Source organism: Centroberyx affinis, unplaced genomic scaffold (assembly GCF_046629955.1).
Source record: "Centroberyx affinis isolate AG114_WGS23_722 - 3 ecotype Tasmania unplaced genomic scaffold, CSIRO-AGI_Caff_v1 ptg002870l_1, whole genome shotgun sequence".
Lineage (NCBI taxonomy): Eukaryota > Metazoa > Chordata > Actinopteri > Beryciformes > Berycidae > Centroberyx > Centroberyx affinis.
The window spans coordinates 240,527-261,007 of record NW_027281003.1 but is presented as its reverse complement, the minus strand read 5'-3'; the positions used below and the strand labels follow the sequence as shown (position 1 = coordinate 261,007).

General features: G+C 42.0%; 3 protein-coding genes across 3 annotated transcripts; 2 read left to right on the top strand and 1 right to left on the bottom strand.

The window, feature by feature from the left end:
• Positions 1 to 9: 9 nt before the first annotated feature.
• On the bottom strand, positions 10 to 6,992 carry srpx2 (sushi-repeat containing protein X-linked 2). The gene is made up of 10 exons (XM_071536402.1): positions 6,696 to 6,992; positions 4,208 to 4,288; positions 3,757 to 3,948; positions 3,073 to 3,249; positions 2,513 to 2,636; positions 2,314 to 2,435; positions 1,444 to 1,623; positions 1,187 to 1,320; positions 941 to 1,062; positions 10 to 197 (listed from the first exon to the last, which is right to left on the bottom strand). The coding sequence occupies exons 1-10, from the start codon at positions 6,739 to 6,741 to the stop codon at positions 17 to 19; spliced, it is 1,359 nt and encodes a 452-aa protein (XP_071392503.1). The 5' UTR covers positions 6,742 to 6,992; the 3' UTR covers positions 10 to 16.
• A 1,397-nt stretch (positions 6,993 to 8,389) lies between these two features.
• tspan6 (tetraspanin 6) lies at positions 8,390 to 12,974 on the top strand. The gene is made up of 8 exons (XM_071536416.1): positions 8,390 to 8,604; positions 10,263 to 10,451; positions 10,537 to 10,611; positions 10,711 to 10,806; positions 11,125 to 11,280; positions 11,649 to 11,732; positions 11,914 to 11,998; positions 12,267 to 12,974. The coding sequence occupies exons 1-7, from the start codon at positions 8,518 to 8,520 to the stop codon at positions 11,980 to 11,982; spliced, it is 756 nt and encodes a 251-aa protein (XP_071392517.1). The 5' UTR covers positions 8,390 to 8,517; the 3' UTR covers positions 11,983 to 11,998; positions 12,267 to 12,974.
• A 2,516-nt stretch (positions 12,975 to 15,490) lies between these two features.
• mid1ip1l (MID1 interacting protein 1, like) lies at positions 15,491 to 17,520 on the top strand. Its single transcript, XM_071536419.1, has 2 exons — positions 15,491 to 15,633; positions 16,126 to 17,520. The coding sequence occupies exon 2, from the start codon at positions 16,210 to 16,212 to the stop codon at positions 16,696 to 16,698; it is 489 nt and encodes a 162-aa protein (XP_071392520.1). The 5' UTR covers positions 15,491 to 15,633; positions 16,126 to 16,209; the 3' UTR covers positions 16,699 to 17,520.
• Positions 17,521 to 20,481: the final 2,961 nt, after the last annotated feature.

The following is a 20,481-nucleotide window of genomic DNA, read 5'->3' as shown; positions in this document are numbered from 1 at the left end:
AGAGCGCCTGATTGGATTAGTCACAGAAGTCTCTGTGGAGCTCCAGCCTCTCTCGCTCCTCCTCGTCCAGCAGGAAGTTATCGATGTAGGAGAAGAGCTCGTCCGAGGCCACGGGGGTGATGAACCTCTCCCGGTCCACTCCGTACTCGTCCAGCAGCACCATGCTGAAGTAGGATCTGGAGATTCTGAATGCTTGCCTACACAAAAAACACAAAACAGAAATTAGATCCTTAAAGTAAAAAATCCATCCTCTGATACTCTCATGCTGTTATATAATCAATCTGATGTTCGATGCATTCCAGGGATTATTTCGTAATGTAAGTGTTGTAATTTACTATTTTGTTGTACCCACTTTCTCCTCAAATTTAATTAGTGATTAGTGATTTTTTTTTTTTCTACATTTCCCAGAATGCCAACTTGTTGCATTGTTGTAAGTAGAGAGGCCGATAGTGGAGCAAAAGTTTTTCCAGTTGAGGAAAAAGTGAGTCATGCTGACTTTTGCTCCGCAAAATGCAACATCATGTCTTGTGGTTGCATTGCATTCTGGTCTATTGAGGCTATTGTTGGTGGAGAAATTGGTATCGCTTCCTGTTCTACAATAGATTTCTCCCTGTATGATTGTTGAACATCGGTGCAAAATGGTGAGTCTAGAAGAAAGATGCCCTTGCTCTTTGATTCTGAGGGACTGACGCCAAAACCTGACATTTACCGTTGATATTTTAGATAGCTGAAACATTTTCTGTTATCAAACTCCATTGTAATTGCACTGGAAATGTTGTGACATTGCATTGTCTATATTTGGTCCATTATCCAGGGGGATAAGAAAAATACACCATAACAAGCCCAGAAATGCAAGTCACGTCGCCACTGTTTTTCTTACAATGAACTCTTGGATAATTTTGATTGCCAAACAACAGGAAGGAAACCCCCCGCCTGTTACCTCAAACCCTCGATGACTTCAGAGCCTAGTTGACTTTCCTTGATGCGGCCCGTCTCCCGAGGCGGGGAACTCAGCAGCTCAATCACAGTCACATGTCGTAGGTCTAAGCCACAGTCTGATTTCTAGTGGGAACACAAAGATGCATGGGGGCTATAAGACTCCAAAGAATTTTACAGCACTCAGTATTTATAACATTCCCTCTGGAAACAGCCAATTTTTTGTGGTTTTCATGTGTCTTTTCCTCACCTGTACCATAACGTTCTGCAGCTTGTAGTCCGGGTCAGTGATGTCAGGTGCGGACACGATCAGCAGCCTCCTCTTTTCATAGAATTGATCCAGGAGGGCGGATGCTGTCTTCACATCTGATTTAAACTCCATTGCTGCACATACACAAAAGGTCACACAGCCATACCCTGCATTTATACCCCATTATATGCTGCTATTTATATACAGCAACTTCATAGACATAGATAATTATCTTCATACAGACTGTCAATACTCACGAACGCACTCAGCAGGGCCTCCACCCCAGTTGCGGTTGAACTGGCAGACGCGGCTAGACGTCCCCCTCCTCTCATATCCTCCGTCACAGTGATACTCACACACTGCACCATAGTTGTTCCCATCCGAGGAGCAGGTGAGGTAGCCGTGCAGAGGGGGCGGCAGATCCGAACATCTTCTCACTAGGAGGAGAACGCAACGGAAATAAGAACAACACTGCAATATTGTAAGAATCAAATGCTTTATTATTTAAATATAGAAAGGATATTAGCCTTAGAAAACGATAAAATAGCACAATTTGAAGCCATATGGGATGGAATAATGAAGGCAGTAACTACTGGGCACTCATAGTCATAACTGATAACCGTTTAGGTGGGGGGGTTTGTGCAGAGGATTGTTCAAGGGATGAGAATTAATAGAAGAAATAAAGAGTAATAATCAGGTGGATATCATAAAAAGTGATAACAATGAATAGATAATATGCTAACTAACACCTTCGTGAAAAGGTACAGGATGGCTTGGGTGTTAATATGAATAGGTGGGAACATATGAGGTATGTAGGGCTGAGCAAGTATGTTGATTTGTTCTGATGGACGCTTAGAAATGTTGGTGTCTTGCTTGTATGTTCTGTTGGCAGGCGAGTAGATATCGACTTTGTCTTTGTTGTTTTTAATTTATGTTTGGTTGTTTTGTTTGTGATAAATGTATGAGTTGTCATGGTTTGTGTTTATATTGGAAACTAAAATAAAATCTTATAACAGTGTCATCCTGGCAGGTATCATGCTTGTTGGTGTATTTAAATTAATTTGATAAATTCAAACCTCAGGTTAATTCACATTCTCTTTTTGCCATTGACTATTTTGGCACCTTACCCTCCACACGGACAATGAACTTGCAGGCGGCTCTGTTCCTGGCCTGATCGTACACTTTGTATCGGATGATGTTTGGTCCCTCTTTAAACTCGGTGCCTGGCCCCGGGCCAACTAATATTACACTGCAAAAAAAAGGGGACAAATGTTTCATTCCCATTAAAGTGAACAGGGAAAGAAAACACTGAAAGGAGCGACATACTCGAGTGTTTTATCAGCAGTATCCGTGGCAACAGGGGGGTCCCAGGACACCCTGGCAGTCAGCTTTCCAGGATCGGCAACCTTGACTCGGGACAGAGGACACTTGATCTTGGGAGGATCATAATCTGAAATCAGTGGGAAATTAACCTACTTTTCAACAACAGGGGTGATCATACAGAACAGAAAATAACATGGTTTGATAGTTTGCACATTTTTGGCATGGTTTATTTGCAGCAATTCCTTTTTAGAAAGAGTGGAATTTGAAGACTGGAAGACAATAGACCATGATGTTGGATCCAGTCCAGAGAACAGAGGGGCAGGAAATATGCTTGTTGTATTTGTGTGGGTGGGAGACAGGACACATGGGGAGCAGGGCTTATGAAAGACTAACGGAAAACCAGACAGCAATGCAGAAGGATTGAATTTAAGTCCATCTTATGGCAGGGAGGTAAAAGTACAACTACTACTACTGAGGAAAATCCAATTCCAGTACCAGATTTTTGAATTTGAACATCAAGCTAGCTTTACTTGGATCTGCACACTTAAGACCGTGACAAGTACCTGAACAAAGGGGTTCAGCCCCGCTCCACGACCCCCCATGCTGACAGATGCGTGCGTGCTGCCCCTCGATGCGGTAGCCAGGGTCGCAGCTGTAGTCGCACCTGGAGTCCACCACAAAGCCCTGGGTGCAGGTGTACCTGCCGTGTATGATGAGGGGCAGAACACGGCAACGCATCTCTGTAGAAACAACACAACAACACATGTTTATTATTTATTATACTAGCTGCATTTATGGATTGCTGTTAAATAAAATCATAAATAATAATACAATTTTGTTGTACTTGTTAAAATTACAATAAAGAATCTGATCTAAATCTAAAGGGTTAAAACAATCACATAATCAGTAAATCTGAAGTGTTATTGACAATTTAGTGATATGGAAACCCTACACTGAATCTTCTGAATCTTAAAGAGTAACTCAACACCAAACCCAAATCTGTATAAAGTCTGACATTTAAAGGTGCAAAGTATGCTATTGAACTTGCTATCTGCTATTGGTGTCAGGTGATGTCACCATCTGTTGTACTCTCCAGAAGGTGACATCACCTGGCACCAAAGATCAGCCAATAGCAGATTTCAATAGCAGACTTTGCACCTTTAAATGTCAGGCTTTATACAGATTTGGGTTTGGTGTTGAGTTACACTCTTAAGTTATTTCGTCCTGAGTGTTCAGCTTCCACGTACGGCGGCAGTAAGCTGTCCCAGACCAGCGGCGGCTGGCGAGGCACTGGATGGAGCTCTTCCCCAGCAGTTTGTATCCGCGGTCGCAGCTCATTTCGCAGCGGGTGCCCAGGGTGCTGCGGTGGCCTCCTCCTCGAGGGGAGACGCAGGTCACCTCCCCATTGGTCAGGCCTGGAGAATGACACCACTGTGGGTCTGCGTTCAAGGAAAAATAAACAGAAATCTATCAGAGCAAAGCACAGAATATAAAACTTTTTGCAATAATATATAAAGAAATTCCAAGCAAATGAGAGCCAGTTTAGCACATTCAGGCTAAAGAATACACATCCATTTGATCAGAGGAGTGTTCTGACTGTGTGTGTGTACTTTATATGTGTGTGTGTGTGTGTGTGTGTGACTGTGTGTGTGTACTTTATGTGTGTGTGTGTGTGTGTGTGTCTCCTCCCATACGCACTGCTGTAGTCTAGTCGAGGAGTGTAGTCTTCCTCTGACACCAGCTCGTTGTAGCCGTTGTGCTCTGTGGTCCCAGAGCCAGCTGCAACAATAAAAGCCAATCAGACGTGTAAAAACAGCAAACAACAAACCTATAACGGATTTCATGTGGCCAAAATGTCACACATCAAACGTGTGGCTCTCTGTCAGCGAGACATTATGACTTACTACGAAATGACTTTGAGCTTCTGCGTCAAGAGTAAAATATAGGTCATACAGAGGCAGGTGGGCATGCAAATGATTCTCCCCACAAAGTCTCATTTCCATAACCTCCTTTCAGGTTTCCTTTAACAGCGGCTCAATAACATTCCAGTCCACAGACACCTGGATTTGCAATCAGTGAAGCTAACAACAAGCCCGCATAAACTCTTTTGCACTTTTGATCCTGAAGCATGCTGGAAAGTGTACAAGTCTTTACAAAAGCACGTAGAGATTATCTTGTTTTCTTGAGAAGGGCTGCAAATAAATCAACAGGAATTAATACAGCCATGAGTACAGATAAAGCACGCTTCATAAAAGATGTGGAGTTAAAGTAGATTTTATGTTTACCTCCTGCCTTTGTCTGTCTCCTGTCTTCTGGCCCTCTCACGGCATTGTTAAAACTTTTAAATGAGGAATTTGAGGTAATGTAGATGAACTGCTTCACTACCAATTATGATGAACAGCATGTTTTCATTATCTACTCGTCTATTACTCATCCACTTCCATGCTCAAAGCGGTATTGCCCATGTACTATAGCCTTTTATTCTGAATTTTATTCCTGAATACAACTTTCCGTACAGTAAATCTCCCTCACTCCTGTTCTCCTTTCTCAGCATTTGTGGTTTGTGCACATTATCCCTTTTTCCCTTTTAAGATCCTGAAAATGACTCCATGTTTAGAGAGCGGAGTGCCAAACTTGAGAGTTTCCAGTCCGTAAACCCCCCACCCCCACCCCACCTCAGCCCACCCCACCCCCCTCAAGTCAGTTCCTGCACTAAAAGAACTGCTTCCCTATAGTTTCAGCTCAACCTCGCCTGCTGTATTTTGAGTATTTTGGCACAATGACACCCAAATTAAGTTCAGCACTCAATGAAATCCCTAATAATGGCAGTTTCATCACATTTAAACAGCTATTCCCGCTCTGGAAATTGTTCCAGACTGTTCCAGTGATGTTTCTATTACTCCTATCATCAGCTTTTAATGAGTTCAACGTTCCACTCGGTAACACTTCCTCAGACTAATATTTCCCAAGTCCCCCTTACAGAAAATTAGTCACGGAGGAAATAAACAAGCTGAGCTCATCAGATTTTTGTGCCTGGTATTTGAAGGTCTGCACCACAGGACTAGAGTAAATGTTAATGTGACAGACAACCAGCCTACATAAGCATTTCCTCTCTTGATATTACCTTGACATGAATTATCATCTATCTGACCACCAGAAGCAGTGCATTAGCGGTCTCACAGCTCATAGTGGCAGCCTATTTTTAATTATACATGGGTGAAACTGCTGAGGTAGTCCTGTTGGAAAGAGTGCAGGATGCCCAGACACTGACACACGCATCAGTCAAACCAGACGCAAATCCTCACCAACGCTCATAGTACTGAGGGAGTCATGCATAGGGAAAGCATCCAAACAGGACGGATGAGTCACATTTGACGTACTTGACAGCTCCCCTACTGATGGCTGGCTGACAAAAGTTGCTTGTTTGAGTTATTGTGTAGAAGGGTTTAATTTAAAAAAAAAAAAATGCCATTGCCGATGCCAATCAATCCCGTTAGACTTGGACAGGAGGCAATCTGGGACTAATAACAAAGACGAGATGATAACTGACGTCCTTTTAATCATTCATCTGAGTGCATGGGTGGATCTGAGGTCACGTCAGTCACTCGCTATCTTGTGGGACCAAATGAAGGCTTGGCCCGTGGGGACTCAGTAATTAGCTCGTAGTGATTGGAGCTGTAATTGCACACTTAACAGCAGCAGAGAAGCACCTGGAAACACAAAACACACACCGAGAAGAGGAAGCCAATTCACCTGCACTGTTCCAACTAAAACATTTTTATTTAATAACTTCCCTGGATTCTACCAGGTTTTGTGTTGTGGAAGAGTTTCATCGAGCTCCTCATTCCTTACGGGACGGATGGGCTCCATTTGTATTCATTCACTCTCCTCATACCAGCACATCTGCATCTAATACAAGAGTTATTACTGAAGAGATGAAGGTATTTCCCAGCTGCAGGCATGGGTTATGAGTGAGTGAATGACAGACATCTGACTGTCTCAACCAATCTTATAAATTTATAGATTTAAAAAGTATAGTGACATTTTGACATCTTTTTGCTTTTTTGCTGTACGCCTAAACTCAGAAACTTAGAAACATAAACTCAAGGCGCAAACTCAGAAACATAACTGCAGAAAGGCCTTGCTGGGGTTTTCTTACCTTCACTGTTCAGGCTCAGCAACTCACCTGTAAAGTAGAAAATGAACACGGCGACGATGCGGCTGAGTGACATGGTGAAACTTTTGTCGTGAAGCGCAAAGATGATACTACCGCCTGCTGTGCGGATAGAAGAAAATGCTTTTGCGCAGGCTGTGGTTGAGATCGCAGACTTGAAATAAAATAAAAGAAGTTAATCCAGAGATAGTTTACAAATGATGATCAAACGACTTTTTTAATCCATACTTTTTAGGCCCACTGAGGAGAACAGACGCTCCAGTCACACCAGTGTCTTCGGGTTTTTTTTTTGTAAACCAGATCCTCCTAGTTCTAGTTCAGCAGAAACAGGGAAAATGCCGCATGGTGGCACTGTCGGACTTCTCAAGTTTGTCTTCTGTTTCCTCCCACAATTCCTCCCCAACTGCATGAAACATTAAGCTATTTTATAAAACTCCACCCCTCCAAATAAACACACAGAAAGTAATGATTATCCCGACAGTGAAAATATAAATGATGAGAATAAGATAAAAGCTTGATTCCCGTACCGAAAGAATAGGAAACAACAACAATAATAACAGGTCTAATAATGATAATATAATACATTTATTTATGTAGCACTTTTCAAAACACTGTTACAAAGTGCTATACAAAGGGGAAAAAAAGAAAAAGAAAAACTAAACAGCAAAAACAAACAAGCAAGGCAAGAATAAAACTTTTTAAAAATAATAATAATAATCTGTAATATTCCAATATGGATTTATTGTGTGTCTGCTGTACTCAGTAGTGAGTTATGGTGACCTTATAATATTTTAATCTCCTATAGTATTACTATAATATTCATATAATAATCATATGGAGATTTATAGCGGGTCTGTGGTTCTCATTCGTGAATTATAGGGACTTTATCGCGGTTTGTGGTTTGTTTGTTTTTATCTCCCACAGTATCATTATAATATTCTTATAGGGTCAACAGTTTTTATGTAATATTCCTATAGTGTCCTTTTAGGCCTATATTTTTAATGATACTGCTGTTGGGTTTTTTGTAAGGGTGATTAGGCTACGTGCAGTTCGCTAGACTGGAAAATAGATTACTTGAACTAATTGAATAAGTCATTTCCAATCTTCATGTACATTTTTTCAATGCACGCAATTTTATGACTTTATGTCCTACTGGTCCCAACTGGTCTAACTTCGCCTACAATGAGCTGCTGTGCCATCCACCAGTATCAGTGAAGGAGTAAAGTCAGTCAGAATAAGACCGGAAGTAATGCGGCTGCCTTCAAAATAAAAGCGGAAATGTTGTTAAGTGAAATAAAAAGATCTATCTTGCATTGCCATCGGATCTCTTAGGAACAACTTTATTACAGTTATTGGTTAAACTTGACTTTGTCAAGGTCTTGGTCATCCTTCTAAGTTGTCTGGTATGTGTTTTGTGTTTGAGTCTTTGTGTAGCCCGTTATTTTTGGCAAGCCCGTGGGATCTTGCATAGATATATAAAGTCATATACATATGTGCTGTGAAAAGGACATTTCGGACAGCAACAATAGTTTTTCACTTACCACAGATTCCTCCTTAAATGTGTTCTGTGTTTTCACTTAAAAACACTGCAACGCATGTTCGTCTCAGAGAGTTTTATTTTGAAAGTTGTAACCGAGAATCCCTTTTTTTTTTTTTTTTTTTCATCCTGGCTGACTTGACGCTGGTCGGGAAAGCTTTTTTCTCCCCTCAGGAAAGTGAATCTGGGTTAGTGACGACACTTCCCCCTCTCCTTGGATTTATCACCCAAAGTTTTTTTCCCCTAACAGGGCGCAGTGAAGTTTTCTCTTTTTCACCCACAAGTGAAAAAGCCACCATGTCTCCGCCGTCTCGACGGCTTCAGACGAAGCCCGTGATTACCTGTCTGAAGACTTTCCTCATCTCGTACAGTCTCATATTTTGGGTAAGTTGCCTGACATATAATGGGGGACAACAAGCTAAGGCAACAATGGGCTAAGCGGCGATGCCAGCGCTACGTGACATCATTTTCTCAAATCAGGGTCTGGGCTCGTCGCTGCTGCTCACATGTGAAGAAAATGTGCTGGAAAAAATGGTCATAATGCAAAGTAGACTGGGGTTTTGCGTTATAAATAATAAAGAACCACTTGTTGAAATTTCACCGACGCTAGGAGAGGCTGAAGCAGATGTTTTGTGTTGTGCAGCCACTCGGCGGCGCAAATCGTTACAACGTTTCAGTGTGCGCAAAAAAACAAGCAGCAGTGTTACTTTGTGCCACTGATTTGGACTGTAAACACTGTATCTAATGATAAGACTCCTACCGTGTAATGTTACCAGCTGTGTGACGTTAATAGCTGCTGTACTGTGCAGGAAAGTCTAGATTAAACACCCGCCATTCGTGCTTTTTCTCTACAATGTAAGTGCGACATATTTGGGAGAAAATCTAAGTTTATGTTGAAGAAATCAGTTGCTGACGTGTTTTCCCCTCGCAGCCATTAATCTTTGCACCGAGCAAACAGCCACATCAGGCTGCTAACACAAAGTTCACGTCGATGCTTTTATCTGGCCATTTATTGCTCTTGGTTGGATGAGCTGATGCCTCCCGTCAGACTAATGACTTGTGTGGGTAACGTTAAAGAGAAAGATGCTGAGCCGAGGAAACCACAGGCTGCTGCTGGCCCCAGGTGTGTTTTTAATAAAATGTTTACGGGTAAATCTCATAAAATATCCGCATGCATAAAATATCTGACAACTGGAGTCCCTTTTCCTGACTGACACTAGTTTGCCTCAAGCCAAAGTGGAGTTTATGTGGCCATATAATCTAAATAACTTGTTTATACACTGAAGATACTAAATGTTAGTTACATATTCCTGATTTTAAGTTGCAGCCCCTTTTGCACAATCCACATCTCAGTTGCCCCAAAGCTACTTCTCTTGATCTACATCTCCTTTGTGATCGGTATAGAGTCAATAAGGGAAATCAATAATGGCTGTTTCCTAGATTCACCTCATCAGTGTACTCAATGAAAAGAGGATGTGTCCTTAATATGTTGTAGATTAACTGTAGATCAGTGTTCCCTCTGAGTAGCTGCATGCATATGAAGGGTTTCATTCCCAAATACTATAAATATATATACATTTTTGGAAACCTTTTGCTACCTGAAATTCATCAGGCAATATTTGAAAAATGTAAATGATTTTGCCCTCAAGAAATTTACTATTTCATAAGCAAATGTCTCAAGATGACTCCCAACTCCTAACTAACCCTTAATGTGGTTAACTTTCAAGTCAGCAGTCATTATGAGATGGTGGGTGTCATTTTATTTTACTTTTTTTTTTAAACGCTGGATGTAATTTTGGAATGAAACTCTTCTTATGAACCCTGGTTCGTTCGTACGCTGCAAAGCTCCATATTTTCACAGCTGTTTTTGCGAGGCCTCCTGACAGCTTTTTCTCTGAACGTGATGGAAGAGGTTAGCCGGTGTGTAATTAAGCGGGTTGGGTTTGTGAGCCTTAAATCTCAGGTTTGCGTCTCAGAAGCAGCCTAACAACCTCTTGATCAGTGTCTTGATACTGGAGCTGACTCGTCCCGCTGTCTCCCAGTTCACAGGAGTGATCCTGCTGGCGGTCGGCGTGTGGGGGAAGGTGAGCCTGGAGGCCTATTTCTCCCTGCCGTCTGACAAGAGCACCAACGCGCCATATGTCCTCATTGGGACCGGAGCCACCATCGTTATTTTCGGACTGTTCGGCTGCTTCGCTACATGCCGCGGAAGCCCATGGATGCTCAAACTGGTCAGTGCGGCGTTCAGTATTCCGCAGTACAAGTCAAACGTCTCCTTGTCTTGATAGTGCTTTGTTTACCGTTTGTTCCTTGCAGTATGCCATGTTCCTGACCTTGGTGTTCCTGGCTGAGCTTGTGGCTGGAATCTCAGGCTTCCTCTTCAGGCATGAGGTGAGTTACTGCAGAAAACACACACACACACACATACAAACACACACAAACACAGAACAGCCAGCCAGAATCTAACCTTCTTTGTTTCACATTGCCCAGATCAAGGCCATATTATCAGATGCCTATTCAAATGCTGTGGAGAACTACAATGGCACCGACAAACCAAGCACTGCAGTTGACACCATTCAAAGCACTGTAAGTGGGAGGCTTGCCGTCGTATTAATGGTGTTGCACTCATCTGACTTTAGATTATCTGTCTCTCTTTCTGTGTAAAGTAAAAGAATCTCTTTGGTTATATAAGCCTCATTTTTAAAAACCAGTAACACCGCTAACCAGAGACTTGCGCCCTGGAGTTTCAGTCATTTGTTGAATACGGATAGTGCGTGGCCTGTCCCAGATGTTCAACACGGCCCTTTGTTGTCTGTCATTAAAAATGCTGACCCACTTTTGTGTTGCATAATGACATTTGTTACTGCATTGTCTTATTTGTTTTGTCTGCGCTTTAACATGTAGCTGAAGTGCTGCGGGAGGACAAATTACACCGACTGGATGGAGACCGCCTACTTTAAAGAGAAAGGCATCCCTCCCAGCTGCTGTAAAGACGACGCTAACTGCACACCAGACACTCTCAAAGACCCCGAGAAGGCTGGGAATGAGGTGTACAGAACGGTGAGATCGCTGGATATTTATGTCATTTAAATGGGTCGAATTAAGGAGGAAAAAAGTGAGCACATCCAAAAAACTCACTACAAGTGCTTGATCAAAAAATTGAGAAAAAGACAAAGAGGTAAAAATCCACACACTGTATTGATATCTCCCAATAATTTTACTGTCAAGGCAACGTTTCGATCTCATAAAGATCTTCATCGGTCTTCGTCAATTTAAATTATTCAGCTAAATCAAAGACTTTAGGTTAAGTTAAGTGTGTGCTGGCAACAAGCAAGGTGATTGTTGTTTTGTTCCAAAATTATCCGACTGTGTTTGTTGTAAAAAGCTTGAAAGGCACTCTGTAAATCTTTATCTTTCTGCTTACGCAGGGTTGCTTCTCACTGGTGACCAGCACGATGGAGTCCAACCTGGGAATCATCGCAGGAATCTCTTTCGGAATCGCCTTCTTCCAGGTAGATCCCATATCGCCCTTTTGGATGTTTTTGTCTTAGAGCAAATGGCACGAAAAAATGTTGTTCTGCTGCTGGTTTACTACCGGAAGAACAGACATTCATTTGGTGTATCCTGCTATTGTGTATATTTTCTCACAAGTCAAATTTTTCTTTCTTTTTTTTTTTATTTCCTTCCGCTCAGCTCATTGGAATATTCCTGGCCTGCTGCTTGTCTCGATACATAACCAACAACCAGTATGAGATGGTCTAGCAGTCTCCTTCCACAGGTGGGACCATTTTTTATGGGATGCTGTCAAAGACGTTACATACTGGGAAAGCGAACTATAATAGCTATTGGCAGGAGACTAATCTAATTTGTGTTTTATATCAAAAGATCAATATGAGGCAAAAGAACAGATTGTGAACTTCTGGTACCAATAAACAGAAGCTGAATCACTAATTTCATCTAATGTCGAAATGTAAATATAAATTTGTTGTTTTACTCGATAAGATGCCAGAGTCTAACAGTGTAACATGTTTTCTGTCTCTTCATAGGTTACTGATGGGCAGCTCCCGATGCAAACTGAGTTAATGGAATCTCTCATAATTTTAATATTGTGTGTGTGTGTGTGTGTGTGTTAGTTAATATCGTTTTAGAAAAGGGGAAAAAAAAAACTCGCTGCTTCTTTTATTTGATCTCACTGATGGCAACCAAGCAGAAGGGAATATGTTTAAGGAAATCATAAGGGACAGTATTTGCAGTGTAGGTTGTCAAAAAAAATAAAATAAAAAAAGGCTCCTATATATTTTGTAGTTCATTTCTGTTGCTCCTGGGATTTCATTAAGGATTTCCATGAAGCGTAGATGTTATTACATACATAGATGTTGTTATTTTTTCATTTCAGTTGACCGTTAACTCTACCAGTTTGTTAACATTTCCAGTTCTCAAAAAAAGTGTCTTTAGATATTGTGGCTGCCTTATTTTGTAATTTTGCTAAATTCTGTAGCTGGAATAGAAGAAGAATAAGCTAATAAATGTTCAAATTCTCCACAACACTAAGTGAATTTCTGTGTACGTGAAACACATGGAGCCTAAGAAGTAGCCACCCTGAAATTGAACATGTGATTTACGCTATGGTCAGCTTCTTGGAAAGCTTGCGCTCCAACACTAATCGTCCTCATATTACAGTTGTCAGTGTTAAATTGTTATTCATTTGTGGATGCATGTGAAATACTTGAAAAATAAAGCTGAAATCCAGTATTTTTTACAGTGTATGTTTGTGTGTGGCACAAGAATTTGCCTGTCCTACAGTTGTTTTCCTCTGCTTTCATCTAAAAAGTTGCAGAAAAATCCCTCTTCTAGGCAGGAGGACATATTATGACAGATAGAAATTATTTACACCGATCCATTTCCTATGTAAAAGATGTGAAAGCCCTTTAGTTTTCCATTATGCAGGAAAACATTCACCTTGACACCACATAATGTTGAAGGACACTATAACAAAAATTCAAGTTTCAAATATGTCATTTCTATACCTTAGGGAAGTGTGTTGGTATTAATTAACACTGACTGTTCCCTATAGGCAGAGAGAAGGGAGGGAGCTTGTCCTGTCCCTATTCTGCAAAGTCACACCAACGTACAGCATGATATAGGATGAATATCTAAAGATAGAAAAGGTGACTAATAAGGTAGTTGTCTGTAGATCAGAGTGCATTTTTTTGATTCAGAGGTTATTAACTTTTATAAAGCGCTTTTGCATGTAGAAATTCTGACAAATATGAGTCTATAAAGTCAGTTTCTCATTCATGTTTAGTTCTCTGATTTCAAGTTTTGGATACACTAGTTTGTATACTGATTGGACTCTCCAAGGCCAATTAGCATGTGTATAGTCTTGAATTGGATAGTATTTCCCTCTCATACCAACAAGTAATAGGAGTTTGGCTTGGACACAGTGCAGTGTGTCTCTGTCCACCATGTTGGTGGCACAGTAAACCGCAACAGAGTCCAGGCTGAGTTCACCCAGCAACCTCTGCCCGGGGTTCAAGATGAGACATGATTTGTTAGATGCAATTGCACATAACAGCCTGACAAGCCATCCTGAATGTTGCAAGTTTTGATTACACCGCTGATCCGATCTCGAAGTGTATTTCTTAATCAGTGGGTTGCAAAATTGTTTTGACAATGGCCTCTCTACATGTACACAAATAATTCCCACCAGACTTTTATATTACTAATAGGGACCAGCACTTTGGTTTTAGAACTTTATGAGCAATTTCTGAAGTATTTCTCTCAAACTTTTTGCATGAACCTCCATTATGCATGTACTTGGTATTATTGGAAAGACAAACTATTACAGTATAATTTGGAGATACATGTTTCTGGAGTTCTATAAACGGATCCTGTCCCCATATTTTTTTACTTTTCTGGCCTGAATATGGTATTTATAAGTTTACTGTGACTGCTAGGAATAATACAGACAGAAAATTCCAGTGCTTGGATACTTCTAGGAGCCTAACGTCTCACATTACATAGTAAATGGACCATATATTCTCAAGATAGGTGTTTTGGGGGCCTTGAAATCTAGAAATGTGATTTTATTGGTTCATTTTCAATCTTTTCAAAAAAATTTCTCGTACTATAACTCCCTTTTCACCAGCTCCAGGCTGCACATCCTAACGACATCAGACATTAGAGTTACAGTTATTTGGTTAATACCGTTTGGAGAGAAAGTTCTTATGTGTATAAATGTTGGTTGAACTGCATTGGGCTAATGGGCTCATTGACATTGGTCAAAGCAAATTCTTAAACTGAGTGAAAATAGGGGAATATGACATATAATCATCCTCATTTGTTTAGTAGGCCCCCGTTTTTATCATCTGTTGACATTTTTATTTATGGAGCAAAATATCAAGGGTCGGCCCGTTACCTCTGTGTTATAGGTTACTGTGACAAGTTTGTTTTTTCTGTTGTCAGAGGTTTTCACAATGGAACAGTCTCACAATAAAATAAGATATTTCATCTGCGGTAAGACAATCATCTGAATCAACCAGTATCATATTAAGCGACTTGTGTGTCTTGTGATAGACGGCATTACAGGTTAACTTCCACAAGTGCAAAACATTAAATGGTGTCAGTGTGATGGCAAGTGCATGTTTCTGGTCAGAAGAGGCTGAGGTAGGCTACTACATAAACCTTTTTAGGGCCTGATGTGGCTTTGGGGAAATGGCTTAGTCCAAACACCAGGCGGCAGTGTTGTGTAACATAATGATTCAGGGCTGCAGGCTGGTTACAGAGACCAGAGTATGAGGATATGATGCTGGCGAGATAATACTGAACAAGTTCAAACGGGGCTGTGTAATGTGACTCACAGAGGATGCTGCTGATGGATTGGTGCACTGATACTTAAGAAATGTGTTTGTGTCTTGACATGAAGCTAAATGACGTCAGATGCGCAAACCTGCACCTAAAACCTGATGCATGACGGTAAAAACGCTTGATGGAACCTTACAACTATGCAGCCTTGCATTAGTGTTGCCTACAGGCTACAGGCGGCCTGGAAAAAAAAAAGGGGGAAGCAAGTAGGGTGCAGCTAATTGCCAACGAGCCTACAACAATATATTTGACGGCACTGATGATGCGGTTTGTCATTGGTCGGTTTTGGGTCAGATGCTGTGAGTGTCCGCCTCTCTCCTCGGTGTTGCCCAATCGGCGCGGAGATGCGGTTAAAACCAGGGAGGGTGTCTGTTTTTTCCAGCCCGGCGTGTCGCCTATAAAAGCAGCTTCCGCCGTCAGCGAGCTGGGGAAATTTTCACTTTTCTTCCCGGCGGGTGGTGTGCAGAGGCTGAGAAGATCTTGACTTGGTTTCTACAACCAACGCACCACCATCAAGAAAGCATTTCCTCAGGATACCTCGTGGTTCAGGTCAGTCGACGTTTTATTTATCGGTCTCTAAAATAAATTATTAGTTATATAAATTGTTTTTTTAATTGTAGGCAGTCAAGGTCATATTAATATGATTTGAGCATGATGGACGTTACAATGCGGCAAATTTGTGTCGGTTGGTCACCTATTCATCTAGTCCCGGACTCGAAATGCATTGTGGTTTTTCTGCCTCCGTATATGACTGCTTGTAGTCAGGTTAAGCCCTCTAGATAAAGTCTGAACTACGGAAGGTTAGCTCCTCTTCTTATGATGCGGCCTGCAACCTTGATGCACTCTGTTGTTTGCACAGTAACCTAGAAAGTAGTTTTTTGCCAGTGCTAAATGTTAAACCTTGTTTGTTCCGGTGTGTTTGGCAGGAAGGCCTAGTTTTCCTCATGTTACACTGTTGGCAGGCCTGCAGACAGTGGAAACATCAGATCAAGCTGCAGCACCTGACACGCATTCTCACGTTTTCATCTCGTTTCCTTGCAGATCAACCACCACTCAACACCAAGCCACTCTGCCTTAACTCCACCTGCCTGACACAGTAACCAAACTCACCTAAAAGCCTTCACCATGATGCAGATCAGCAGCGACTCGGCCAGCAACAAGCACTCCCTCATCAACGTCATGCACCGCTTTATCGCGGCGGCCAACAACATGGACGAAACCATCATGGTGCCCAGCCTGCTGCGGGACGTGCCGCTGGAGGAGCAGGCCGCCAGCCAGGTGGAGACCAACAACAACGAGCCGCCCTGCCCCAACAAGCAGAGGGACATGTACGAGCACTACCTCCTGCTCAAGTCCATCAAGAACGACATGGAGTGGGGCCTGCTGAAGAGGGAGATAAGCAGCGGCGCCAGCTTCCTGGAGATGGCCGTCAAGCAGGAGGAGCAGCAGCCAGTGACCGGGGAGCTTCCTCTGGACGACAACTCGGACCTGGAGGACCAGTTCCACTACCACCTCAGAGGACTGTTCGGCGTCCTGTCCAAACTCACGGTGCAGGCCGACCACCTCACCAACCGCTACAAGAGGGAAATTGGTGGGGGGAACTTCATGAGATAGAAGTCACACCCAGTTTATTTTTTTTTAAAACCCCCTGGACTGCTTGACTTGCAACAGCAGGATGTGTGAGAAGGCCGCATCTCTCCGAAAAAAGATCTGAATGGACAGTGAACTGACTAGGGCAAACACCTTGTGACTTCTCTCACTCCTGTCTGAGTAGTGACACTCCAACCCCCCCCCCCCCTTCTTCTCATCCCCTGTGTCCCCCCCCCCCCCAGCTCCACTAAACATAACTGAAAACCAATGACGCCCACATGAGTCCCTGAGCCTGTAGGAAAAATGAATTCGGACTGTAACAAGGTGCTTTCGTTCACTGTCATTTCAAAGGGTTGATGGTTTGTGCTTATTGGTGGCTTACCGAGTTTGTATTTGCACCCAAGTCCAGATGATTCACAGCTCTGGTAGATATGCAGGAACTTCCCCCCCAGTCTTTCATTTCAAATTTGTCCCAAAAAACAGGTGTGGTTGTCAATGAAAGCCAAGGTTTCTGACTGTAGGAGAATTTGGAATGCTGGTTATTCTGTCCCTCCTTAAAATGCATAAACTGCTATTTGACGCTGGGCTGAAGAGCCTTTATCAGAAGAGCTTTTTAGACATCTTGCCACTCGGTGTTTCTGTAACATGGCGTGCCTTGACTTTTTTATATACCTTCATGCCCTGTTCAGTTGCCTCCCATCTGCCCCCCCCCACTGTCTGAATGCTTCAATGGTAATCAAGGTGTTGTAATGAAACGACTCATTTGTTTGTCCTTGCATATTGCAAAAATTTTTATATTGAGCAGAAATGCAGTACAACTGATAAATAAAGAATTAGAAAAACTAAGTTACTGGCTTACTTTGACTTTGTCACTTACACAAGAAGGGTTTACAGAAGTGGATTGCCCTCTTCCTTTTTTTTTTTCTTTTTTTTTTTCTTTCAGGTTAAAACATGGGCTCGACTGTGGGGTGATTCATTTTGACACGCCACAACATGAATCACATTGCATAGAGTCAGTTTACTTCGCTCAGTACATGATCCTTTTTACTGTTTGAAATGCAGGGCAAGTCTAACAACTGTTATGCAATGTTGGATTTCAAGGGTTTAAGTAGTGCCTTAACTGGTAAGGATTTACCTGAGGGAGAAAATGCAAAAGGATCATGCTGTACTCGAAGGATATTTGTTAACTTGAGACTCTCTATCGTTTTAGCTCATTCATTTCCATTTGTGCAAATGACTGCTCGCGCTGATAAGGAGAGGAAGTTACTAGAGAGCTTATGCTGCAGGAGTTGTCGGAATACAATAATATTGCAATTACTCTTCTGCAGCATTTGGATATCCTGCAGTTTATTCAGTTTGCCTTTATGGAAGTAAAAGCTAAAAACCCTGGGGAAATTTTCCCTTACTTTGGAGTTTAAAAGCAATGATTATGATTGACTTTAAAGAACTCAAAATGACGGCATCTGTCATTTTCTTACTCTTGATCTGCAATATTCTAAGTATTCAAATATTTGTCACTTATTTGGTTTTCACCAGCTGCAGTACATGCTGTAAATGAATGGCCTTTTGACAAACATCATTGTGGTTTTTCATTTGCAGCCTTTGATATTCAAATAAAAACATTTGCATTATATATTATACTGTCGTGTTTCCCCCATCCCCAATGGTGAGGTGGACTGTGCTTAGTTTTACAGAAATTCACATTACTGATGCCACAGTGAAGAGGTTTTCCAAAGTCTGATTGTCCTGTGGATTAGACTTTTAGATTATTTTAAGGTTCTTTAATCTCTGTACTAGGTAACATTAGACCATTACTTGCCTTATGTGTCTAATGAATTTTGGGAAATACAAATAACTTAAACTCAAGACAGTCATATTAACCTGTCCTGACAAATGAGCGGTAACAGTGTATTTTGTTTATATTAGTTCTCATAGGGCAGCAGAGTTGTTAACCCATCTTGTGAAAGTTGTAGCTGTATGATGATAACCATGTTGACACTGTTGTATGCCATATGATCATAAAATAACAGACTGGCACAAACACCTGCAGTTCACAACCTTTTTGGTGGTTATTTCCCTTCATAATATAATAATTCGGTTGATATTTTAACAGCAGGCTATTAATCTCAAAGGGTAGAAATAATGGGTTAAAGAAGGCTATAAAAGGCATAGGGAACACTGACTCATCAGACATGATAGATAAGAGTTTATTTTGGTGAGACAAACTTGATAAAAAAAAAATGGCTCTGTGGTGGCAGAGAGACACAACCTCTAAAACCTCTGGAGTAGTAGAGTATCAATCACAGATTTCAATGACACAAACATTTCCTGCAATTTTACGTCAAATTGAACATGTTAGCGGTTCTGTATGAATGAACAAACCATTAAATTGCTATATATTTTGCTCAAAGTGGTTGCCCTCACCAGCTACCACATCTATCCATCACTCTCTGAAACCCTCCCCTTAGCAACAGCTCCACCAAGAGTAGCCAATCCGGTAACAAAGGTTTTTTTCCCTCTCTCTCAAAGGCACAGCAGTGATTAAGAGATTGTAGTGTGGTGAAGGGCATCCAGAAAGAGAGTGGAGGGCAGTGATGGTTGTGCAGGGAGAAAGGACCAGACTACCGGTGATCCCCTGACCAGACAGAGAGCATGATGGGACTGGGAGTTTGCATAAAAGGATCAAGAATTGCCCGATTCTTGTGGTGCGAGGCTGCAGTCCTCCTCTTTTTTCACTCACAATGGACCATAGAAATGGCTGCAAATCAAAATGGCTGTGTTGGTCAATCCTTCAGCCCACTCAAGTGAACTGGGTCAACCGCACACTGGCGACAGCTGGCCACACGGTTTATATGAATTGAAATGGGTTTTTATTATTATTTAAAGATTCTAGACTGATCTGTTTTAATCTGTTGATCTGTTGATTTCATTTTCATCCATTTCATTTTTGCTTTAGAAATTGCCTAGAATTTTCCTGGGAATAAATTGCTCCGTTGCACGTTCTAACCAACCAAATATCAAAGGGCCTGACCCATGACATTGATATTCTCTGTAAATCAGATATGACTAGACAACTACTGAGCCCCTTCTTTGTAGCATTCACGAGTCTCCCAAGTCACGTTAATGTCTTGAGGAAACCTGAGAGCGAAAGGCTGCAACCAATCGCCTGTATTTCAGGTTTGAGACGGCTCCAGTTGTAAGGATGTGCTCAGTTTCACCGCGCTCAGCAGTTGTTTAGAGGGTGTGTGACGCATCAAAGTCCACTGGCTGGGTTACACTCTAAAACACTAGATGGCATTTCATGGGCAATTTATGGACTATGGAAACCTACTTTAATTTGATTGATCATGATTGCGTCAACTCCGACTGTAGTATAAAAATCAAGCCTCCAATGTGTTTAGATGTGTGTGATAATGCCATTGGGTTTGTGGTAGGGAGCTGTGGTGAGTGTGTTGTAAGGGGTTACAGATGCAGTGCAATGTGACCAAGAGGGAGTTGGGGCACAGAGCTTGGGACATCGGAGACATTTGGCGTTGAATGGCCTCTCATGGGTCTGTGTGGTTGGCAGGTCTGTGCCCCCACCCACCCCCCACCCCCCTCCTCCCCTCCTCCCCTCCCCTCGCCCCATGGGTCAGCCAGCACCAGACTGCGTGATCACACAGACAAGACTTTGCCAGACAGCAGTAGAGTCTGCCATCCCCTCTCAGCCAGCTGCCCTGTCCTCAACAGCACTGTCTGCTGAGGTGTTGCTTCACGGCTGTAATACTCTTACCTGACAGACTGCCACACAGACAGGGCACAGATCAT